The following is a 25,356-nucleotide window of genomic DNA, read 5'->3' as shown; positions in this document are numbered from 1 at the left end:
CAAAAGTTGTTTTCTGAGTAAAAAAACGTGTTAACAGGAGGGCTACTATGAAAGATTTTGCCTTAGTCTCTAAAAGCATTCCCAAAAGAGGTGTTCAAAATGTTTTTTCTAAAAAGGTTTTTTTTCACAGCAATCACAGCTTTGATGAGATAAAAAAGACAATTCTTTTGAATCATAAATCCATTTTTTGAAGTAATCATATTGCTTTATAGTCTCTATGACCAAAATAAACTGTGTTTGTGTTCCTATCTCTGAAGCTCCCAAACCAGGGAACAACAGTTTTATTTTAAAATAAAACAAAATTAACTTAACATATCCAGGATTTCCCATTCCAAAAGCTTTTACAAGTCATTTAACTGTTATCTACACTGCAAAGAAATGCAGGTGATGCTCAACCACAGCAGTCATGTGGTTGGTTAGTTACCTGCTAGATCTTTCTGATTGTCATGCTAATTGAATCTCTGAAGAAACATATGGGTAGGCTGTGTGCGTGTGTGCACATGTGTATAAGGTGTCATGGGCCAATGGAGGCGAGGGAGGCATGGGGCAGTGGAAAACCCCAATATAAATACTGTCATTTCCTGCACAACTGAGCAAACCATCAATGATCTGCATTACAGCAGATTACTAACCTGATAGAAAGAATGAAAGCTTCTTTCTCCTGGCTGTTGCACAATCACTCGAGACTAAGAAAAAAAATAATAAAATTGTTAATCTGATAAGGTACCCTTAAAACAAACCAAAAGCCACTTCCTCAGAGAGTCCTCTATCAACAGTGCATCTAAATGTCCTAAAACCCCATGGAGACTACCCATCTAAAACAAAGTCGCCTTTATATGATTTTCTGTACAATTTTTCAATAGTTCTTTTTATTGCTTAAAACAGAATCCCTCCCAAATAAGGGTTTTTTGATATCTTTAACCTTGACCCTTAAGATGGAATTTTTTAGGAAGAAATTGGAAGTGGAGAGAATAGGAAGGACCATTTAGAGACAAACAGCCTCAACATTCCCTTCCTCAGGGTCTGCTGGCATTTCGAAGAGCAATGCCTTACAGTCTGCAATAAAATCAGTTAAGCAAGACCTGTCTATGGAGACTCCTGCCTTAGGTGGTTCCCAAAAGACCATTATTACAAGACTGCTATTATAAAAATGTATGTTCGTTCACAGGGAATCTGCACACAAAGTGAAGCCATGGAACATTTGGAAACAGTGATAATACCTGGCATTTCCTGTCCTTTTCTAACTGACTCTGATAGAAACATGTAATTTCCTTAATAGTCTGACTTCAATTTAATAAACATCCTTTAAACTGCCATAAAGGATGCTACAGACAAATAGAAATAGAAGAAAATGAGATTTCAAATTAATTTGAATAAAAACACATGGGAGCATCAAATCAATATGTGGTATACCTTACACTTACACAAGGTTATATGTCAATTATATGTCAATTAAAAAGAGTCGTAGCTCCTGACTGTTTGAAAAGAGTGTTATTTCAGGTAATGAATGTGATAGTTTTTGCATAATGCATTAAAAACAAACAAACCAAAAGTCCCAAGGCATATGGGAGGTGGTGATGTGTAAAAAGGGTAGAAAGGATTGGTCCCCGATTGGTATTTGATTAAAACTTACCCAGAAGTTGCACAGTCTCATACCACTGCCACCCTCTCCTACCCACAAAGCCTGTAACTTTCTCTACAAGCCTATAACTTTTTTCAATTTGATATTGTAAGTGCTACTAAAGAACACAAAAGGAGAATATCCTATTGCAGAAAGCTAACTGAGGAGATGGAAGGGAGGGAGAATAGTATTAAAAGCTACTTTGAAGCAATTAAAGAAATTCTATGATTAAGATTTTAAAAATACACATATTCAGTACTTGTAAACATTACCCTGAGAAATTAAGCACATTTTACCTTCTCCAATAAGTAGTTATTGATATGTCCACCAATAGGGTCCCCCTTGAAATCAAAGTTGATATCCATGTATTTTCCAAATCTGCTTGAGTTGTCATTACGGTTGGTTTTGGCATTTCCAAAAGCTTCCAAGACACAGTTGGACTTAAGTAACATATTCTTCACTCTTGAACACAGACAAATGAAAATCATTATAAAAAGTTTTTAAAAGGCTGGACCTTTAAAAAAAACTAGATCTCATTAAAAGACATGTAAGTATTTATACAAAGATGCTCACTAAAGCACTGTTTGCTACTCTACATGTGCGCACGCACACATACAACACAAATGTCCACCAACAGGGATGAATACAAATAATTTTGTTTCCGAGTATATGTACTGATATAGAAAGATGTCCAGAATATATTAATGAATGAAAAATTAAGTTGCAAAATAATACATATTGCAGTGTGTGTGTGCACGCACACATGTGAGGGTATATGCTTATGCACACGTTAGTAAATGCTCAAAAACCTGGAGTGAACAACACACTTTGCTCTGGTTACCTAAGCTGATGGGGTAGGTAGCTGGGATTTCAGAGGACATTTACCTTCGACATAATGCTGTAATTTTTAGTTTTTCTTTTAAATGAACTTTTTTTTTTACATAGAGAAAAATCTTAAAACAGTATGTTCTGAAAAGAAAGAATTGGTGAAACAGAAAATCACACAATTTTTAAAGTACTTGCTTATAAAGCCTAGAACTGTACAATTGATTGTACTTAAGTTATATGTCATCAATGTAGTCTTTATTAGCTTAGAAATTGCTCATTATTTTTGTTTGAAGCTGTATGGAATCTCTCTTCCATATCAGTTAAGTCTTTCACTTAGTTCTTAGCCTGTTATTCTCCTAATCTCTTAAGGAAAATTTTAAAAATTACTCATATTTTTTGTCTTATTAGATTGCAAAGTCAGAATGAGAAGTGGGAAATATGTCACAATGAATAAAAACGTCTCTTTTGACCTGACCATCCAGTCCAATTGGGATGAAAGGCAGAAAGACCACATGGAGTAGTAAAGTCTAAATTTCCTTCTCACACAGCAAGCCAGCATCCCTTCTTTCTATTCATAAAACTGAAGTCGGAGAAGTGTATATGGAGTGTCACTCTTTAGTGAATGAATACTGAGCTTCAAAGCAGCAGCCCTGAAAAAATCCTTTTCCTCTTCAAAAAGTCCATACCATGTAAGAAAGTTGAGTCACATTGCTTTATAGACTTTAAAAAAAAAACTCATGTATTCATTCCTTATACATTTATTAAGCAAATACTGTATGCCAGACACTGCTAAATGCTGGGCCCCAGACAGTGCACAGGAGCTTGCTCACTCATCTTACTGTGAGTGGCAGGCTGGTGTGGCTGGAACCCTCTTAGGAAATGAGTCATGCTGAGCACTTCTACCAGGACTCGAGCTGTAACAATGATGGCGTGTGTCTGCCCTTCCAGAGCCCCCTTCCCTCTCAGAACCAAGGGCTCCTCAGGACAATAGTTTTAAACAGACAGAAATAGAAAAAGCAAGCAGCCTGTGAGGGTTTGTACCCACGGGCTACCCACGCGAGTTATAACATCTCTGCTGACCACATACATTTAAGGAAGCAATTCTAAAGTAGAAAGGGGACACTTTCATCTGTTTCAAAATAATTTTATCTTTATGTAAAAAGCTTACCATAGGAGTCAGCTTTTTCCTATTAAACACGAATATAGAAATAGAGTGATATAAATAAAAGTAGAGACAGCATACAGAAAGAGAACTGAAGTAGTTTACCATCAATGAATGATCGACACATATCAGAGTTTAGGTCTAGTCAATCCTATACAGACAGTAAAGCTTTCATCAGAATTTCCCCTGTTACCTTTCGATCTCGGCTCTCTGGCTGGGGTTGGTGATGGCTGCGATGTACTGCATGATGTATTTACTGGCTTCAGTTTTCCCTGCTCCACTTTCACCTGGGGAAATTGTGTAAGGCTTAACATTACAACTGAGTAAGCTAAATTTTACCAAGAGTAAGCTAGCATTACCAAGAGTAAGCTAAATTTTACTGGAATAATTTGAACTTATGATGTTAGTTATTTATTTGAAATCCCTATGTTTCAATGTTTGCTTTTTTGGAGTTATTTCATCCTGTCTTGATGAAGTACTACTTCTGAACATGTTGAAAAAAATATTGTAAAAGTAAAATAACAAATAGATTACAAATCATGATTTACTCAGCAAAAATTTCAAGAGATAAAATGTGATAAACTAACTCCTCAGACTAAAGTCTTAGTACTTCACAGTGACACTAAGTCTAAGTAGGAAAAAATCAAATTAGGGGTTCAAACAGCAGCCACAGCTAAATTAATATAATCTTTTTTTCTATAGCACTCTCTTTTTTTGTCTTAATGAGAACAAAATAATTCTTTCAGAAAATAAAAATTAGAGCAATTTTGGTAAAAAAACCCATCAAGCGGGAGGTTTCAAACACATGTCACTGAAAACGCATGACAACTGGTAAAAGGGGGAAGAAGAGATCAATTTAGAATTATCTACTCTGATGCCTTCTGACCCCAAAACTCTACCTGTAGAAATGTATACTATGGAAATAATAAAACACTAATATAATAATAATAACCATCAAAGGTTTTAAAAGTCTTTCTGCAGACTATGTGTCACAGCTAAAATCCGAAAATAATATGCCCATCAGTAGAGGATTGGGTAAATAAATTATGATTCATTGACTCAACAGAATACTCCACGGTAGTCAGAAAATGCACTGCTTCCATAGTACGCTAATGCAATACATATTGCTAATGAAAAAAACAGTAGCAGCTATAACATAATTCTATAATTATGTATTTGTAATATAATTATACATGCATGTGTGACTATATGCATTTGTACACACAGAGAAACTGTATAAAAGGATAAAATACTCTCGTTCACAGCTGTCACTGATGGAATTTTGGCGGGAATGAGATACCCTGAGGGAGGGGACTTTGTGTGTTTACTTAATACTTACATAATTTTGGGGGTGTTTTTATGATCAGGCAATACTGCTTGACATAATTTGTTTTCACAAAATGTAGTCCCGGGCTATAATTCTCTACCTCTTAACATCAAGTGAGTTCACTTTTCTGACCCTTAATATTCTCATCTGTAAAGTAGAAACACAACTGCCTAACTTACCACTCAGAGTTGTTTTGATAACCAAAATGGAATAAAGATCATAAAAGGGTTCTGAAAAGTATAAAGCCACTAATGCCAAATTTGAGGTGTCATTAGCACCGAAAGAAGTTTCCACGGTTGGGGGAAGGGCTTTGGGTCAGTGGGCAGATATTTTTCCTGTCCCCATTTTCCTTGAAAGGCTCAGCTTCCTGTAGACAGTTCAGCTCCACTTCTTGGGCAAGGGGTCTGCCTCCCTCTGCGTTGGGTGCCCCCAGCTCTATCATCCTATCACCGGCCTGCATGCCAGTATGTCCCTCAACACTAGCTTCCATTCACCAAGCTGACTTAAAGAGTTCATTCTTCATGTTTGGTATCTCAGGATTTCATTTCTCAGTTTCATTCTGTCATTATCTAAAATAATTTTTGTTACAATTTATCAGTACTTCAAGTGTTTGAGATGGAAGGAAGGCATTTCTATATCAGCTCAGTCTACAAAAGTGACTAGAAATCCACCCAAGTGTAACATGTATTTGTAAATGAACCAAGACTAGAGAGCGGTCAGGAATGACAAAAATAATTTAGTACTTAATGTTCATCGCATTTTTTCTTCTAAAAATCGCTTAAGTTTCTAACTTCAAAAAAAGGTCTAATGAAACACTTGGATCCTTAAGTACCTAAGAAGTTAAATACGTTCTGCAGCTGGAAGAACAGGAGACAGACACCCGCCCCTGCCCAATACCTGATATCACAATACAAGTGTCTTTTGACCGCCTCTTCATGGCCTTGTAGGCAGCATCAGCGACAGCAAAAAGATGAGGCGGCCTCTCGTACAGCTCACGTCCCTTATACTGCTCAATCGTCTCCCTCCCATAGATGTTCAGTAACCGGTATGGATTCACTGAAACGACCACTTCTCCGATGAATGTGTAGATACGCCCTTTTTCAAATCTGTTTAGAAGCAAAAAAAAAAAAAAGGGAAGAAGTAGCTGGGGTTATACAGAAATGCTATTTCTTTTCTATGAGTCTCTTATCTCCCAGAAAAATCGAAACATCACAGGAACAATTTTTGAATCGACGTTTCACTAGTTCTGAGTGTACTTTTAGCAACAATGTTTGAGACTGAGCTGAGATACTGTTGTTGGAAAAGGGCAGAAGGGGTTCAAAGTCAAGAAAGAAGAAAGAACTTAATTTTTTGGAGGCTGGGGATTTCCTATTTCAAAATATAGATGGGTAAGAAGTGGGGAGAACAGCTGAAGATAACCTAAGAGTCGAGGAAGAAAGGAAACGGAAGCCAAAACAGGTCTTCAACCTACTTAGACTTTGAATTGTCTTGAATCGGACTTTCAATTGTATAGAAAAAGGTCCAGACACACTTACTTCTTTTCCTTCTTGAAACCCCACTAAAATGCTGGTAAAGGAATAAAGACAGTAAAATCCGTAATAGAAGGGATGATAGAGGAGATACTTCTGGCATAAGTCCAATTCATTTTTTAAATGACTGCCTGAAATTGCATGGTGTAGGTGCATCATTATTTACTGAACCATCCCCCTTTCTTCCTGCTATTTTGAGTAACACTGTAGAAAACACTCGTGACACACAACCTTACAAATCAGGGCTTTCATTTCTGTGGGGAAGACCACCAGGAATGGGTTAGCTGGTTGCAAGATACATGTATTTTTTTAAAGTATTTATAATATGGTCCCATTTTTTTTTTACCACAGAAGGCTAAAAAGCCACCCCGCATATAATTAGTATATACAATGGTACATAGATATATTTGATAAATGGCTACGTAAGCCTGAGAGAGTATGGAAGACTACATGCTGTGTTCCACGTATCCTTGCATGCACACAGTAGGGTGAGGAGGAGGAAGGCCACATGGGTACTTGGAAGGAGGCCACAGCAACAAAGGGAAACAAATGCCCAGCATGTGATATTGATAGGAGCCTTTGAACTCTGCTTCTGCCCCGTAGATAGAACTAATTACTGCATTCTGCTTCTGTATCCTGCTTTGCCACGTAGATAGGAAGACCCCTAATCTATATATTCCCCAAGAATCTTTTGTTCAGGGCTCAGAATTTGGAGGCTGACTCCTCTGGGCCCATGCATGTAAAAAGGAATAAACCTCATACTCCAGAATCCCTCGGTGTCTGGTCGCTTCATTTCCCGTAACAATATGACTGTGATGGCACAAAATTATGTGTCTATATTTACAGAGAAAAAAGTTTAGAAAGCCCATATAAATTTCCTATGTACACATTAACCCACATATATAAACATATATGAACCAGAGCTAGGCCAACAACACCCAAATGGACAAGTGGTCACCAGCACCACACTTGACCCGCCCAGAGCCACAAACCGGTCACTTCCGAGAGTCGAATGCAGGGAGTGCCAGGTGGACAAAACGCTGACATGAATGTCTGCCCTGTCTCCAGGCACTCCTGTTGTGGGGCCAGCGTACCAGGAACAACTAAGCATTTGGAACCTTAAAGCCCCTTCGACTTCCTTCACACTGCAATGAAGGCTGTGGCTATCATTAGGAGTGGAAACAAACAGATGTTGATAATGTCAAAAATAAACTAAAACCAAGATTTTCATCAAGCAGTTAGTGTATGTTTAAACAGGAGTTATCACCCCCTTTCAGGTTCTCTGTGCATTTCGTACCGTGGTGGCCATGGTGGTTTTCCTATGCATCCTCTTATTGTTAGACAGCAAGCGTATGCGGTTGCTAAAAGCACTGACTGGAGTCCTTTGCATCTGGTTCTGAATGCTCACAAGCTCGCGTTGCAAACTTAATAGCAGGGAGACCTTGTGAAAGCTACTTAACCTCCCACGCACTCCAGCTTCTTCATCTGTAAGATGGTGATAATTATCATACCCCTCTCCCCCCCCCCCCGCCATTGAGTAAGTACTTTTAACAAAGGCAATTAATTTTGTTTCCAATTATGTTCTGCAGGAAGGAGATTTTTAATAAATGCTTTTATTTTATTAACACTGCTACTTAAATCACAGCCATTGCTACACACAAGGAATTCATTCCATGATTATAATCTGCTTCCCTGCCTCGGCTGTCTATCAACTGGCAGTCACAAGCAAAGGTCTACACAACTCATGTTCTAACACACAAAAAAGTAATAAAAAACTAAGGTTCACTACCCAAGCCTTTCTAGCTTAATTTCTAGCTTAACCTTCATATTTGCCTGACCTGCTCCACAGCTGTCTTCAAAGATAAAAATTAAAAGAACAGCAATCTTTAGTTTTAAAAACTCTGTCAAAACAGAGGGGGGGGGTGGAGAAAAGGAGGGTATTAGAAAAAAAATTACCTCATAAGTCTGGAACTTGGTGACTAAGAGGAACAGTAAATAACATAGGAGATTAGAATGTTGTTCTAGGATTCCAGGTCTGTCTAATCATGTATTTTCTCCAAAATTCCACTTTATATTTCCAATAAGATTATTTTGTTCATAACAAGTTCTAGGCATCATGGTTGTATGACACAATTAAAATACATGAATAAAATTATCAAATGCATAATTATTAACTTGGAAAGAGTGGCAAAGATGCAACGAAATACAATATTAAATACAAAGCTTTAGCAATTTACAAAATGTTAGAAGATTATTTGAAACTGGTTATCAAAGATGAAATTTTAATTTTATTAGGCTTACAATCACCACTAGATGGTGCCAGTATACGCGTTAACACCAAGCCAAGACTTCCATTGGCTTCCGGAAGCCTCCCGGGTATGAAGCAACAAGCACTGAGGTAATGCAGTCGGGTCACCTGCTCAGTTTGCCGCAGGAGGAATTGCTATAATTATCCTAGAAAACAAATGGGATGATACCATCTCTTACTAGAGACAAAAGAAGGAATTTCTACAACCCTCACCTCCGTGTGCAGTCCTTTTATAACAAACTTTTATGATGTATTCCTCAAGTATTTGTTTAATACCTACTTTGTGCCAGACAGTGGGCCTGACTCTGGCAACCAAAGGGAAAAGAAGAACAGGATAGCACTCTAAATAAATAGTAACAATACAGTATGACAAATAAGATAATAAAAGCATGTACTGTAGTGGCAAAGATGATCACAACACACTCCTTCAGTGAGGAACCCCAAAGAGTATTATGCAAACTGCACAAGGGCATTGCATTCTGGCCTTGAGGTTCTGTTCACCTGACTCTCTAATTACCCACCAACACCTGCCCCCACCCTCTTTGTATGTCCCTCTTCCATCCACATTAGTGAGCAACTTGCAGTTCCCAAGAGCACCATGACTTCATGGTTTGCTCATGGGGTTCATTCTGCCTGGAACCCCCTTTCCCCACCTGGTCTCTTCTCCCCCCACCTGCCTGGCAGGTTCTCACTCCTTTAAAGCCCAAGTATCAGCTCCTCTGGGAAGCTGTTCTTGACACCCCATCTCTCATACCAGTCTTTTGGTATTTGCTCTGTTCAGATAGTTCTTTTCGAATTCCCCAAATAGTTAAAATAGCTCAACAGCAATTTATTTTTAACACTTAATTTCTTTAAAAAGTTCAAAAATACTTATTAAATAAGCCAGATGTTTTTTCTATTGGCTTCTGAATGAATGAGGTCCTAAATTTTTTTCCAATTAGTGAGTAGCAATAGAGAAAATGTAAAAATGCCTTTGGAGGACAACAGTCTTTCGTACAGGAATTCTGAAACATTTATTTAAAAAAAAACATAACAACTACTGATGCTACTTCCAGTTGCAGAGAGAGCTCTTAGAGCCCATCGTGTGACCTGGCAACAGAGACACGATAAATATCTGTGGTGGGTACTCTTAACCTCCTGTAAGAAGCCAGCAGCAGGGTGACTATGTGGATGACACTTCAGAACATTTTTGGAAAACTAACAAATAACAGGAGGTTGGCTGGTAGCTCCTAATGTTGCTGGAGAGCGCGATTAATGCTGCTGGAGCTCAGGGACTCAAACTCCCAGCTCAAGTGCCACAAAATACCCTGACAGCTTCTTCGTGTGCCCTGAAGGGAAGAACTCCCCCTTGACAGCCCAGGGCTGAGAACCGGAGGAACCCAGGGCCTCCTGTAGGAGGCAGAGAGGACACAGCAGGCACTGCTGTGGTGTCTGCCGGAAACAGAACCCGAATCCAGTGAAGACAAACCCAAATTAAAGGACAGTCAACAAAATAACTGGGAAATTTTGCAGTTAAGAAAACAGAGAAAGGCTGTTAATGTTCCATGTTATAAGATATATAATTCCAGTGAGGAATAATACTGCAGATTGTAAGAAATCAGACATAACAACTAAATGCGACACACGCTCCAAGGAAGTTTCTTGTAGCATTCTCACAATGTTTCCGTAAATTTGAAATTACATCACAATTAAAAGTCGTTAATAAACATCCAATTTCCAAGCTTCTTCATAGTAGTTGTAAAGTTTTACTAATTTTGAATAGGCCACACAGGTTAGCAGGTTCAAAGACATAAATGACAGATAGTGACAAGTACTTCTCTCATCTTCCCCACAGCTGCCCTCCTGTTTCCTGTGGACTCTTCTAGCATTAGTTTATTGGCCCACATGCATACATGTACATAGTTTTTTATATAACTGCCTTTCTCTCTAATTAAAGTAGATATCTTGAGATAGTTTCATTAAAGTGAATAGAGAATAACCTCGTTTTTAAATGCCTGCAGAGTATCTAATTTCATGGGTGAATATACAGTAATATAATCAATCTTCATTGGAAGGACATTTAGGCTGTGACCAAGATTTTCTTAACTATGAGCAATGCAACTGTAAATATAATGGTGTGTATTTCTCTGTGCACGAGTGCATGTATGCCTGTAGGATACATTTCTAGAATTAAAGTTGCTGGTTCAAAGGATATGTGTAATTTAAACTTATGAATTATTGTCAAATTATTCTCCAAAGAGGTTGCAGCAATTCACACTCCCACCAATGTGTGAGTTTCTGTTTCCTGGGTGTGGGTTTTTTAACCAACAATGCTGGTCCCTTTTGAAAGGCAGTTTTACTTTCAAAGTACACAGAACTCTGACCCCTTTCTTTATGGATACACCGAACTTTTGCAGTGTTCCTTAGCTTGCTGGCGACTTTCAATAAGGTTCAGTTCATCTTCCCCAGTTCTTAGATGCGAATCTCTCCCAAGAGTGGAGGCATCTTGTTTCTGCTGCTTCTGGCAAAATCACAGTGTCCCTGTGATGCACTCAAATCTGTTTTATCCCCTTTGTTACTCTGTGCATTCCTGACATGGGCAGGGATTACATGCCAGAAAGAGTATGAGCTTTAGTGGCCCACAGCCCCGCAGCGCTGGGTTTGAATCCTGGCTCTGCTAGTTACTGACTGTGTGTATTCATAGACGTCTGAGTAACTAACTAATAAGGGCCAGGCACTGTGCCAGGAGCCGGGGTTACGGAGAAGAGTAAGGCATGGTGTTACTGTGCTCAGAGGTCTGTGTAAACAGTCAGTGTAGTTTCAATTCCCCATAATTTATGATAGATGGCTTAAAACTTGCATATTTTTATTTGTCTTTCCCCTCTTACTCTCATTCCCCTTTCCTTCATCTCTCCCTCCCTTTCCGTCTTTAACACACACATACACACACACACCATCACACTGTTTCAGAAAAGATTTAAGACAGTAACAAAGACAAGAAGAATGCTAAGGAAGCCTAGAGAAATGATACCCAACCCAGCTTCAGAAATGGGAGGGTGCAAAGGTGACATCCTAGAAATTAAGTTACTTGACGTCTGAACTATTAGGTGATTATACAATCTCCATATAGACAGCTCTGGGCACTTGCAGGCTTACAATGCCTTAAGAGCGCCTGGAAGAGGCTGCTGTATTTTGAACTCTTATTAATGTACTCACCCTTGGAAGAAAACGCTGGAAATGCACCAGCACAGCCCACCAGGGGGGTGTACAGGTGTCCCTGGTCCCACCCCAGCAGAGAAAAGGGTGCCTTCAGCAAAGGCACCCTGACACTTCACTGCAGTTAGTACTCACTAGCTTGATGATTATATATGAGCTACTTAACCTTTCTGTGCCCCACTTTCTTTTTTTTAAGTTTATTGTTTAATTACAGTTGACATACAATATTATACTAGTTTCAGGTGAACCATGTTCTGTGCCCCACTCACTCCAACTGAAAAGGAGGACAGTACAAGGATCCACCTCACAGGACTGTTCTAAGAAATGACACACTACCCTCCTTTGAGCATTCGGCATTCGGCACACTGCTGGCGCGTGGTCCGAGTGGAAGGACACGAAGTCCTGTTTCCATTATGAGCAATGCTGCGAGCTGTCTGAATGGCAGGAAACACCTTTCCTCCACTCGGAACCCAAGGTCCAGCACGCTGAACCTGTGCTGTGCTGTTTATCCTCATGGCAAGGGTTAGCAGGATGAATCACAATGTGAGCAGGATGAATCGCGATGCTGCTTGGCACCTGTCTAGCAAGCATTCTTCTAGTAGTTCATGAGGATCCTCAAAAACCCACACTCTCTCCACAACACTGTGTAGGCTTCCCTCAGGGCGTCAGAAACTAGTTAGGGGCATGGCAGTGGCTTCATGGACTTCCTGAGCTCATGTCTTGGTTTTCTTCTCTAGCACAACATCTCTTCAAGTGAGCAGCACACAGGTACCGAACCAGCAAGTGTGGTCAGGTCAGGAGATGCCTGGCTAAATTTACTTTTTTTTTAAATTTATTTTTGCAATGGAAAAAAATCTATTTTTGATAAATACATTTTAAGATAATGACTGCTTTCTCAAAAGTAGTAGTAGAAATACATTTCTACTACTTAGTAAGGCATGCTTTTGTAGAAATACATTAACTGGAAATGTTCTTACTGCTGTCTTTAATTTTATTTGTGTTCACTTGTCCATTCATTCAATAAACAGTTATTAGGGCCCATGTTCTAAGCCCTGTGCTGGGAGCCACAGGTAGAGGAATGAACAGGCAAAGCGCTGTCTCTACCATAATGCAGGGTAATGAGAAGGACAGACACTCAGGGGGACTCCAGGAAGGGGTGACAGAGCACACACTGCACCAGTGGGGGGCGTGCAGGGGCTTTGAAGAACCAGAGTGGAACGACTGGACTGCACTACAGCACAGACAGCACAGGGTACGAGGGGGCTGCTAGAATGTGCATGAGGCCTTGCCAGGGTTTTGGACTTTATTTCAAGGGCAAGGTTTGTATTGATCCCATTTGCTTTTCTGCAAGCCCCCTCTAATTGAAGGGTGGAAAGGACTGAGTTCCTGGTGGCAGAGCAGTGGAGACTGAGAAGCAGACAGGCTTTAAGAGATGAAGCATCACTGATGAGACAGGGTAACTCCCAGGATGTGAGGTGAGAAAGCGGGAGGTGTCGGGCTTCTTACACGAGCAATGGAGCAGACCATGAAGCTGTTTACTGAGGAGAACAGGGACAGCAGAAGAAAAGTCTAAGAGGAGCTGTGATTTAGACAGGCTACGCTGAGTCTCAATTACCTGAGAGTGCTCCACGTAAAGATGTCTTTGACTTTACTTTCTCTCCTCATCTAATTAAACCTGATTCCTTGGACATAAAGGGAAAAACACGGAGGACAGCAAACACAGAGAAGGCAACCAGAAATCCTTATCCGTCACAGTGGGCAAATGCTGCAGGAAGACCACATGGAACTGAAAAGCCAGAAAAAGATTTTAAAGATAGGACATAGATCTGGGTTCTGTTTTAAATTTTTTTAGTAACTGAACTTGATCATGTCGAGTTACTCAGTGACTATACATTCCTGGTATAAGGAAACAGCAGAAACAAACACGACAACCCCCCTCCCCATAACGGTTCTATACTACGGTCCCAGGCAATGTGGTTTGGAAATGTAAAAGGGCCAGCTCCTGGAACACTGTCTAGATAAAGCTCTTGACTATGACAGCTACTTTTATCAATGACCACAACTCATTCACGTGGCAAAAGGAAACGGACACTTCACAGTCCACGTCAATGAAAAGAGGATAAGTCTCAACATACAGAAAATAATCTGTCAAATATGGAACAGCAAATCATGCCCACAGACAACAGCAGGCTGGGTTGACATTTGTAAATAGACTGCTTTCCAGTTTTTGTTTTCTCTGCTGGGGTTTCTGAAAAGGGTTCAGATTTCGAGCCTGTCACTAGGAGAAGGATGTTGGGCACTCACGGGGCACCCAGTCACCCAGTCACTTGACAACAGCTGAGTCTCTATAAGACTGGTGTCAGGACATTTCCACACTAGGCAGAGAATCATTGTTAGGTTAGAGCACCTGGAACTTCAACAAATGAATCTTGAAATGGTTCTGTTTTGATCTTGCAAGGAAAGCTGTCCTTTTCATGAGATTATAAAAGGTTTATAGCTTACCCAAAGCATACATGGAACATATATTGTTCTGGTCATCATTTGCCACCCTATAGTTTTTAAACAGTTTGTAATCTTTTAATGGACTGAATGATTTTGCTAAAATTCTAATGTGGGAAATACAGAGGTTGATGAATTGGACCACAGTTAAACCACTATTAGGGACTGTAAGAGTCCTTACAAACTATATACCCTCAGACCAACAGATGGAGTTTAAATATTCATATGCATTTAAAATTAGTAACAAACCACAATGAAGATGTTATGTGGGGAAGGATTTACAGGAACTAGCTAGTATAAAGGACACATGGACCACAACTAAGGGGGGTGGAAATGGGAGGGAGGTAGGGAGCACTGGGGGGGGCGGGCTGGGATGAGAGTAAAAGACATAAAACTGTACTTGAACAACAATTAAATTTTAAAAAAGATGTTATGTATTTTACAATGTCAGTCTATGAGTCCATCACAGTAGCACTATTTATCGATGAAGTGCTGAGTGCCTAATGACAGGTACGAAGGTTTAGACCAAAACATAAGAATGAAACTCCCCTATTAATAACATGATGCTGTATTTTCTCTTCTGATGGACAAGTAATATCTATAATTTCTCCAACACAGGGCTTAATTTGTATGTTTATTCGTTCCCACCCATTTCATTGAAAAGATGGTTTCCTATTACAGTAACCATTTGGGTACTTGGCGTGCCTAGGAACTGCATTTTGCCCTAACCAAGGACTTAGTCTGTTTATAAATCAATACTGTTCAGGAAAAGGCAGGATACCTGGACTGGCATCAGAAAACGCTTTGATAGGAATGCACAATTATGTGAATTTATAACCATTATGCTTTTTAAATAATGCTATAAATCACTTATACTACTGTACTGAACACTTTTAAAAACTAATCTGACATTTTTCTGAGGACTGAAACTCAATCAGATAAATTTAGGATTCTCATCCCACCCCACCCTCCCACTTACACTGGCTGGAAGCCTCTTTTTCCTTACAACGTGCCTAGTTAGGTATTCCACATCCTGGGGCTCTCCGGGTGACAAGTAACCTAACAGGTACACACTGTCGCTTTTTTTAAAAGATTTTATTTATTTATCTTTACAGGGGAAGGGAAGGAGAGAGGGAGAGAAATATCAATGTATGGTTGTCTCTCATTCATCCCCCACTGGGAACTGGCCTGCAACCCAGGCATGTGCCCTGACTAGGAATTGAACCACGATTCTTTGGTTCGCAGGCCTGCGCTCAATCCACTGAGCTACACCAGCCAGGGCCATTTTTTTTTAACAGCTATGCCTAACTTAGCAAATGACAGAAAGTCTAATCAGTACACTACCTCACTTTTTTAAAAACTGTGATTTCTTATTCCAATTTTAATAACATGTGAAGGCTTTGGTATATTTAAAGTAAGGTTTTCCCAGGTGTTACTGAGTCTTGGGGCAACCAGATAAGCAGCTTCTGGGTACAAGCCAAGTGGTAGTTGTTGCAGGAGGCAATTGAAGAGAAAGAAATGGTTAAGCAGTCAAGTGAATGAATGGTATCCATTTCAGTGACTGTGACAACACCTGTTTCTAAGTTCAATAAACAAAGTCACACTGAACTGATATTTATGGTGTACCTACTATGACTACCTCAGATGTTTTTCATTTATGTTGTCAATTATATTTATAAAATATTAATAGAAAATCTTCCAAAACCTTCTTTTGTGGGTGTCACAACCCAGTTACAGGTAAGAAGAAAACTATCATGGTACATTTAACCAATCACCTAATTATCATCTCTGATTGGAGACATCTGAATTACAAAGCAAAGCTTTCATTGGAGGGAGATCTATTTCTACTATAGAATAAATGGATTGTGTAAGGGTAGGGAAAACTGGAGAGTTTCCAGAAGCTCCTAAATTACGTGTCTGGCTATTGTTTCTGTTGGGTCCACCATAGAACTAAGCAGCAAAAATCTTTATAGAATGAACAACTGAATGGCCAGAAACTTTGTCAGCTGATTCTCCTTGGCTTTCCTTATCAGAAGTCTGTAATACCCATTAAGGTCACATTTCTCATGTAAAGCTTTTTTTTTTTAATAACCTCCCTTGTGTCTAAAGTAAAGTGAGGGGTTTAACTTCTTCTCCCCTATCAGTGGTGTGGAATTCATGTCATTTAGGTGGCCTTGCTTTGGGACTGTGGACCGCAGCCCCGGGGGAAGGAGGAAGGTTACACTGGCACAGGTAGCAGCCCAATGCTGGGAGTGTCTGCAGGTGTACAGGATGCCTGCAGTGCTGACCTGGCAGTACTGTCATGCCTCTGATGCCAACAACTCCCCAGGTGACACACCAAAGGCTGCTAGGAAAGGGCGAGGAAATAACAGGGAATTGATATGGTCAAGATGCTAAAATAAAATCAAGTAGGTTGAGGCATGAGGAAAGGATTCTATTCTTTCTTTAACAAGCCTGGGAACTTGCACTTTTGGACTATTCAGTGCATCCGTGCCTGAAGACATATGTGAATTCTACAGCTCACTCTCTGAAGATTTTAGGAAAGAATGTTCATGTGAAGAACTCGGGAGAGATACACAAACCACGTGATGGCATTATCCAGACCACTGGTCATCTGGAAGATCACCATCTCTGACTGATGCAGAGGCAAAAAATGCAGGACTGGCTCTTCTCAAAAATGTACTTTTTACTATAAGAACTCTCAACTTTTTCTTCAGAACACCCGATAGTGTTTCCAGTTTGCAAACCCTAGGACCCTTGAATAAAACTTTGCCGTTTGTAACTTTAGCAAAGCCTCTTAAGTCTTTTGTGCTCAGCTGCCCCTGCTCCTGGGATCCCCTCGATAATGGCTGTTCATTGCGGGACAGAGCTTTTATGGTGAAAAGAAGGCAGCTGAATTTGGAAAGATTGAAAGGGGATATAAAAAAGGTGAAAGACATCAACCTAGACCATTCTGTAAAGAGTTTTCATCTTAACATGATATTTAAGATGCTGTGTTTTATAGTTTATCCCTATTACATTGTAATCAAGTCTCCTAAGAAACTGTGAGCAAGACTTTTTTTTTTCATTATTACTTATCCCTGGTGCTGTGGGATCCATGGGAATTTTTACTAAGGGAGGAGGGACCTGGAACCATTAAGAGATTCATTTAAAACCAAATCTCAAAGTATTAAATGGGCCCATATTCAATTTCAAAAATCAACACATTCCAAAGACAAACATGATAATCCACTACCCTGCTTTATCCAGCCAGTCCTTCTCTACTTGTGAAAACAACTAAGTGTTGTCTATGCTCAGGAATACCAGACACAGGAAGTGAACTAAGAGAATAAGAATGTGGTGGCAAAGAAAAGAGTCAAAAACTAAAAACAGATCAAATACATCAGGAAATGGAAAAAACAAATAATTTTCCCTATTTTTTTTTAGTTCCTAAAGCAGGAACTAAAAATTAAATCATTTTTATAGCTAGATCAAACTAAGACAGGAATTTATATAAGTGGGTGGGTTGACAATCTAACAAGACACTATGATATTAACTTTTGTTTAAGTGTTGCCCCAACTGTGACTGGGAATTCCAAATTTCATTGACCATTAAGAAAAGCTTTGGTTGCCCTCAGAAAGCAGCTGTCCCTGAGTTCAGCCATGCTCATTTAAGCAGTAAACAGTTTCTCTACACTCTGCATGTCTGATAATATTACATTTCAAAAAGTAAAAGAAAATGTAAGCCTACTTATAAATACCAGTATTTCCAAATTCTTACTTAAATCGGTTCCACTGTCCTTGCTGAATAAGAACTAAACTAAACTATGTAATTAAATAGCTAAAACTATTAATATTCTTATTTTATAATTTCAGGAAATACTTTGTCTCAAATTTTTGCTTATAATTTGACTAAGTTTAAAAAGTCAAGGATCTGGCCAGCATGGCCAGTGTACTTGGCAGAGCTAGGGCTGAGGATCCAGCTGGCTCAATCCATTGGCGTGGCGGGGCCAGGGTAAGGATTCCGTGAGTGCGCCTGGGGTGTCCAGCAGGGTAGGGGTTGAGGAGGAGGCCCACAGGGTAGAGGAATCAGTTACATACAGAAGGACTGAGAAAATAAGCAAATATGTTGAGGATGATGGGAGCCAGGTTTCTCACTACAGCACAAGGAAATGGCAAGTATGGAAGGGAGAAGGCTAAAAGAAACCTCATGATGTTGGATTGAAATGAGGAATCATTTCAATGAACTCATGATATTTACTATAAACAGACAAAGAAGTAGAAACACCCAAGTGTATGTGTATGTGCATTTCTCACCCCCCCCCCAACAACTGTGCTGACAAAGTCTAAAGGCAGTGACATACCAGTAGCAACAACCACACCTATCACCCAGATCTTGATTTCTACATCCCACATCAAGGCTAAAAAAAGGCTTTTTGAGGAATGGTTGATTTCATCCCTGGGGCAGGGAAAGCATATGATGAGGAGCCTGGAATTGTACTGAGCCAGAAAATAGAGGGTTCTCAAAGAATGACAGGGAAAAGGACTGCAGCTAGATGAGAGGGGCTTCTACTGTCCAAAACTGGGACAAGTACGTCTGCTTATTTGACAGAATGAAGAGAGTAATATTGCTGTTGACTGGGATTTATCTTTGTTCTTTGTGGGTGTGTGAACTATAGCCTTTATCTTCCAGCCTTTTAGGAGACGCCTACCCTGGACTAGACCCAAGTGTGGGACTAAACTGACATAAATCCATCACCACAAATGAACAAACAGGTCAGACTTATGGACAATGTGGTTGCTTTTTAAAAATATCTAATATGTGGATGCCTACACATCAGCAAACATGTATACACTCTGCGAATAAGGTCCTTCTTTGGATGCTGGGAGGCAACGGCACATTCATTTACACGCTCTGAGTGCTTTCTTACATCAGGGCACTAACAATCAGATGCAGAGACCAATTGTTTTGGTTGTAAATGTACACAAAAATATTTTTCTAAGTTTCAGTCTTAATATCTGCTAGAAAATATTTTTTTCTGGAAAACAATTTGTAAGGCATGGTATCAATTAGGTTGGCTTTAAATGCTCCCTTTCCTCAAATTCTGACTAAAAGATTAATCATTTAGGGAAGAAAAATCTTTTACTCTTGACAATCTGTGGTTGAGATTTGGCTTTGACTTTTAAAAATATTTTTATATTGAAATAATTACAAACATAAAAGTCAAGAAGAGCATTAAAAAAACTCCCAAGTAGCCTTCACTCACGTGATTTTGAACATATTTGTCTTATTCTCACATATAAATGTATGCACATGCACACAGAAATATACATACACACTATTGTATTTAAATATACATACACACTATTGTATTTATACAGACTACAATAATATGAGATCAACCAACTTATTTTAGCCATAAAACGATATATCATTTTGTTCTTCAAATGGTATATAATTCAAGGTAGGAAGGTAACTGATAGTGCTGGTAAAGCTGAAGGTTTTGGTTTGGTGTGGTTTTAGATTTGGTGGGTCAAACATGCCATTATACACGAGTCCAGTAGTGAAACCAAGCCATCTATGGAAGCCAGGCCAGCAAGACAGTGAGATAAGCAGAAAGGAAGTACGTCCCTAGGACACGGTGGGGGCTGGACATGCACGTGCCCTATATAGAGGGGGTAGCTTGTTTAAAATATCTAACAGATAATTCTTGTTTTGGAATGCGGACCAAGTTGTGCCAGAACTTCTGATTTTTCAAGAGAAGCTAGAAATAGTGGATTTTAAAAAGATATTATCTTATTTTAAAGTGGGACTTTTTAAAAAGAAGACGAGGCAAAAAAAAAATCATCTGTAACTTGTTCATAGTTCATCAACCACTAGTAACAGTAATTCCCATTTAATATTTGGTATAATAGTAATTACCATTTAATATCTGGTGATGACTAACAGAAAGTTCTAATACCCCAAAGAGGAAATGACCCAGTCCTAGGATCCTCCTATCATTTTCTTGCAAAGGAAGTGAAGCCATTTAAACTCCACAGTACACATGAAAAAGGAAGATGGAGCTGGCAAGGGCTGGTCCCATATTACAAAGCAACGCCTGTGAAACAGAACTTTTCAAAGGAACCTTACTGAATATTCCTATGTATGAAGAATCTGGTTCAAACACAATAATTACCAAGAGACTGGTAATGATTCAAAAGAACAGAGTTTCCTTTTTAATTTTTTTAACTTAATTTTTAAAAAACGTATAGAAGCAGTTCCAGGTGGGTACTGGAAATAGCAGGGGAACACTTTGTAAAGTATGTGACTGTCTAACTGCTATGCTCTATGCTGAAACTAATACAAAATAATACTGAATATAAGCTGTAATTGAAAGATAAGAAAAAAAGAATGGAAGCAAGTTCCCTTTGCAGTCAAAGGCTGACCTTAAGATTTATGTAGTAGTAAAATCAGTATTTATGTATTACTAATCAGTATGACGAATGTTTGTTTACTTTTGGCTTACAGGACAATTCATCAATTAATCAAGATACTGCAGGCCCTGGCTGGTGTAGCTCAGTGGATTAAGCACAGGCCTGCGAACCAGACATTCGCGGTTCGATTCCCAGTCAGGGCACATGCCTGGGTTGCAGACCAGTTCCCTGCAGGCCAATTCCCAGCAGGGGACGCATGAAAGGCAACCATACATTGATGTTTCTCTCCCTCTCTCCTTCCCTTCCCCTCTAAAGATAAATAAATTTTAAAAAATCTTAAAAAAAAGATACTGCAGTTATTCATAAAATAAAATGGATCCAACTTATCTTTTTAAACAGTTACCTTCCCTTAAGAGATCGAATGCCACTCTCAGTTCTCAGTGAGGCTCTCCACGGCACCTCTCTCTGTCTTGCCTGAATGGTCTCTCTCACTCCACTGGACACTGGGGATGCTAACCTCTCTACAACTTGTCAATTAGTAGGATGCTGCACTGGGGTTTCCCTTCTATTGCCTTTCAAGCTAATGCATTTTTACTGCTACTTAATATTTCAAGAGTTTCCAAGTTTCTTTATATTTCCCAATAGTTCCTAGAACAGTGTTACTCCAAGTGTTCCAGGCTACAAATTGTTTGCTGCTTGGCCATGATGAGTATGCAAATAGAGAGCACTTAGAAACTTCCATGGCAATTGGACATTACAGTGACAGCCAAGAGTGAGATCAGGGAACTCATTTTATTCCACAGTGTGTAAACCATTCTGGATACAGTTAAACTCTCACGGTGAGGTTCTGTGTGGTACAAACTGGGTATAAGTCACACATAGTAGGACCATGTTACAATGTGTAATAATCAAGAAAAGTTAATCAGCTCTAACCCAAAAGTACATGAAAATTGCAGAAAATATAAGCATTTATTTTTATTACTTATGTTTACAATAATTTACATTTCAATATGGCTTGTTTTAAAATTTATAGTTTAAAACTCCTAGCTATGCTAGGAAAGTAAAACTTGTATTATTTATTTTTAATCCATTTTAACTTAATGCTCAGTCCCTCCCAAAACAAGCTTAATAGACATTTTTTGTCCAGAAAAGACACATTTTTTTCAAGGTAGCACTTGTCATGAACCAAATTATGATGATGGAAACAGGTCCGGAGAAATAAAGACCCAAAGAGTTTGCAGTAGGTTGCACTTGAACGTGTGATTCCCTCATATATTGGGAATTTACAGTTTTTACAGTTAATAGCCTGATTTTACAGCTAAAACTAATGATGAGGTGTGTTATTGGCAGAGATGACTAATAAAACAATTAAACCATCAAAATGAGACAGCATTAACACACAAAATACAAAGAAATAACCTCAAAATCAAAAGAATTCTTTCAGAGAAAAAGGACTACCTTCAAAAGCTAACATTTACAAGACAGTCGAACCCTGGTCAAGGCAGCCCATTCAGGTCAGAGCTGGGCTCACTCCAAAGATCCCTCGGCCTTGAACCTGATCCTTGAAGAGCTATTTCTGAGGCTGCATCTCTCTCCTGAGGTGCTAGAGACTCTCCCAGAGAGATGTAAGAGCTCAAACCACCTGAACCTTTTTTTCAGGCTCAATGCAACTTCAGGGATTACATTCATCCTCTGAGGGTTGGATGAGAGATAGAAGAACATGATTATAAAGGTAACCTGATACCACCACACCCAAAAGCAATGCTGTTTGTTTTTCAATTAGAGTTTAATGTATTTTTAATCTGTATTTAATATATATCCAATTTGTAAATTAGAATGTCTGGCTTTGTAAAAAGAGTATATTAACTTGTAAAAGTGAAACTTTGTATTTGAATGCCCAAAGAGATCAATATACTTTTAGATATTTCTCTCAGGAGTAAGGATTATATCATCTGTTACTGTATTTTTATAGCTCTTGGGTGTTTGGCTTTCCAAGGCGATACTAGTCAGTTCCTTGCTTGTTCTCTATGAATGAATTGCTTATTTCTTTGCCTGCTCTTTAGTTCCAGCACATTCAGGAAAGGAGTGGCACAGAGTAAATGGTGAATGGCATTTCCCATTTTATAACACTGGCAACATGTAAAGCTTAACTAAACAACATAAGGAAGTATAAGTACCAGTGGATTTTCCCATTCTCTCTACTCTACACATATTGCATATACATTATTACACATATATACATAGAACTATAAATTAATTGCATTTAAGGAGAATTATTAGTTATACAATTCAGATTTCTCAAAACTGATTTTTTTCATGAAGGATTTCATGGAGTCAATTTAAACCAGATTGAAAAAAACACAAAAACTTACATTAATTCTTCTGTTTTAAATCGTATTAACAGAAGTAGAGAGCAAACTATAGTGTTTAAGATAAACAACTTATTGCTAGGTCAAAAATATTAAAAAATATGGTAGAACTATTCAAGTAGGGTAGCCTTAATCTTACTCTCCAGAGGTCCCTATTGTGAATAACTTCTTATATATCCTTTCTGAAAACTTTGTGCCTAAACTCCATGCACATATATTTAAGTAATGAAATTACATACACATACATGCATACGTAATACACACACACACACACACACCATGTAAATCTGATCAATACACGCTGCTTTTTTCAATACTTTAACTACTATGGCAATGAGGGTTTGCACCCCGAATGTTCCATATGTTCCCCCACATTACGACCCCTTCTTGCAGTTCAGCAGGGCCATGTTACTAGTTATCAGGGCCACATTATAATGGGCTATGGGACACACACTCCTTGGCCAAAGCACAGAGAAGTTGGTGTTCACAGTACGTTGGTGGACTGAGGAAGTTCTGTGTTTGAGACGGCAGAACCACACAATCGGAGCGGTCTGAGCGCTCAGGGGTTGCCCAGATTCACAGAGTTTATGTGAGTGAGAAACAGACCTTTGTGACATTAAACCACTGAGACTTGACAGCTGTTTGTGACTGTAGCATAACCTACACTACCCTAATTCAGCAATCTTTCCCTATGAGCATATCTGCATATCCCATTTTTCTAAACAACAACACAGGTAAGTTATAATTGATGGACCAGCCTCTACTGATGAACTTTTAGGTTGCTTGTAGTTTTGTTATTATCAAAGTTATCATTGTTACTGCAGTGCTATCATTAACATAATTATACATGCAATTGTGCTAATATATATACAAATATTTCTGTGGGATAAATTTTCCTGAAGTAGAATTGTTGGGTACGGAATAGTGTATTAGTAAGTAGTACGTCAATGATCAAATTCAAAAGGCACACAGAGGAACGCAATGAAAGTCTCCCTCATACTCTATCCCACAACTTCAGTGTTTTCCTCTGACTATAACATACACCATCAATTTCCTATGTCCTGAGAGATTTAAATGTATCCATGCCAAATTTTATACCTCTTTTGTGTATATATAAATATGGGTATGTATATTCATATATATGCACATGATTGTAAGTATTATATTTAGGGTGAGAGATATTTCTGAATTGCCTCTGAGTTAGAATGCTTCCTTCTCATATCCTCTTAGGCCTGCTTTTAAAATAAGAGGCATTCATGCCCTGTTTCTGTGCTCAGCAGTAATAACAACTGCTAATATTTGGATAGGCCTTTAGCATTATCTTAATAGAAAAGGTCCAACTATAATTGTCTGATTAAGTAATACTCTCTGTAGTATTTGCAAACAAATTCACAGTGACTGAGCTGCCCCTAAGGCAGGCCAAAACTAGTTAGTGCTTCTTCTCCACCTAACGGCAGTGGAAATGGGCTAAGTAAAGGGTGAAGGTGTGAAGGCCAGGCTGGACAAAGCAAGAGCAGTGGTGTGCCAGGGGGCAGAGAGGATAACCAGGAAACAAGGAGACTGATGTAGCTGCAAGGGTTTGCAGACTGTGGAGAAGCAGAAGGGGGAGAGTGGTGAGCAGCATCTGGGACCAATGTGCCACTGGGTTATATACAAGGCAAGGCAGCAGAGAGAAAAGTGCCCAGATAGCAGACACCAGGCTGAAGAAGGGAGGGCTGGGAGCTGTTAGGATACCAGAATGGGTAAGGGCAACCCTGAATGAAGTTCAGTGTTCACCGATTCAGTAAAGGTGTACAGATGGTTGTGCGTCCTGTCTCACAATGTGCTCAGTGATTTCCCCAATAATTAAGGTCTAAATTGCAGACTGAAAATGAATATTTATGATCAGTATTTTTCATGTTTATAATTCTAGAGAACTATAAGGTAAGTCTGTAACTTTTAATATGGCTTTACATAACTCCGTCCACTTATAGCAATTGCCTGGGCTCAGGGGTAGAAGTATTTTGGTTTGAGAGTTTTGTAATTTCATAATTTTGTAATTAAATTATTTTTGTAATTTAATGGACCTTTATAAAAGTAAGGGCTCATTAAATAAGCCAATTGGCTCTGTAAATTTGGAATT

At 39.0% G+C, this 25,356-nt stretch overlaps 1 protein-coding gene across 1 annotated transcript in view; it reads right to left on the bottom strand.

Annotated features, from left to right (window-relative positions):
* The window catches only part of MYO1D (myosin ID), a 334,697-nt gene that overhangs the window by 246,489 nt on the left and 62,852 nt on the right, over nucleotides 1-25,356 (bottom strand). Inside the window, exons 2-5 of the mRNA XM_053655662.1 lie at nucleotides 5,836-6,044; nucleotides 3,805-3,898; nucleotides 1,918-2,083; nucleotides 633-686 (exon numbers count right to left, since the gene is read on the bottom strand). Coding sequence (XP_053511637.1) covers nucleotides 633-686; nucleotides 1,918-2,083; nucleotides 3,805-3,898; nucleotides 5,836-6,044 — 523 coding nt within the window. The remainder of the gene's footprint in view (nucleotides 1-632; nucleotides 687-1,917; nucleotides 2,084-3,804; nucleotides 3,899-5,835; nucleotides 6,045-25,356) is intronic.

Source organism: Artibeus jamaicensis, unplaced genomic scaffold (assembly GCF_021234435.1).
Source record: "Artibeus jamaicensis isolate MK-2021 breed Jamaican fruit bat unplaced genomic scaffold, CSHL_Jam_final contig_1998, whole genome shotgun sequence".
NCBI classification, from domain to species: domain Eukaryota; kingdom Metazoa; phylum Chordata; class Mammalia; order Chiroptera; family Phyllostomidae; genus Artibeus; species Artibeus jamaicensis.
Note: the sequence above shows the minus strand (reverse complement) of the source record. Positions and strands in the feature narration are given on the sequence as shown.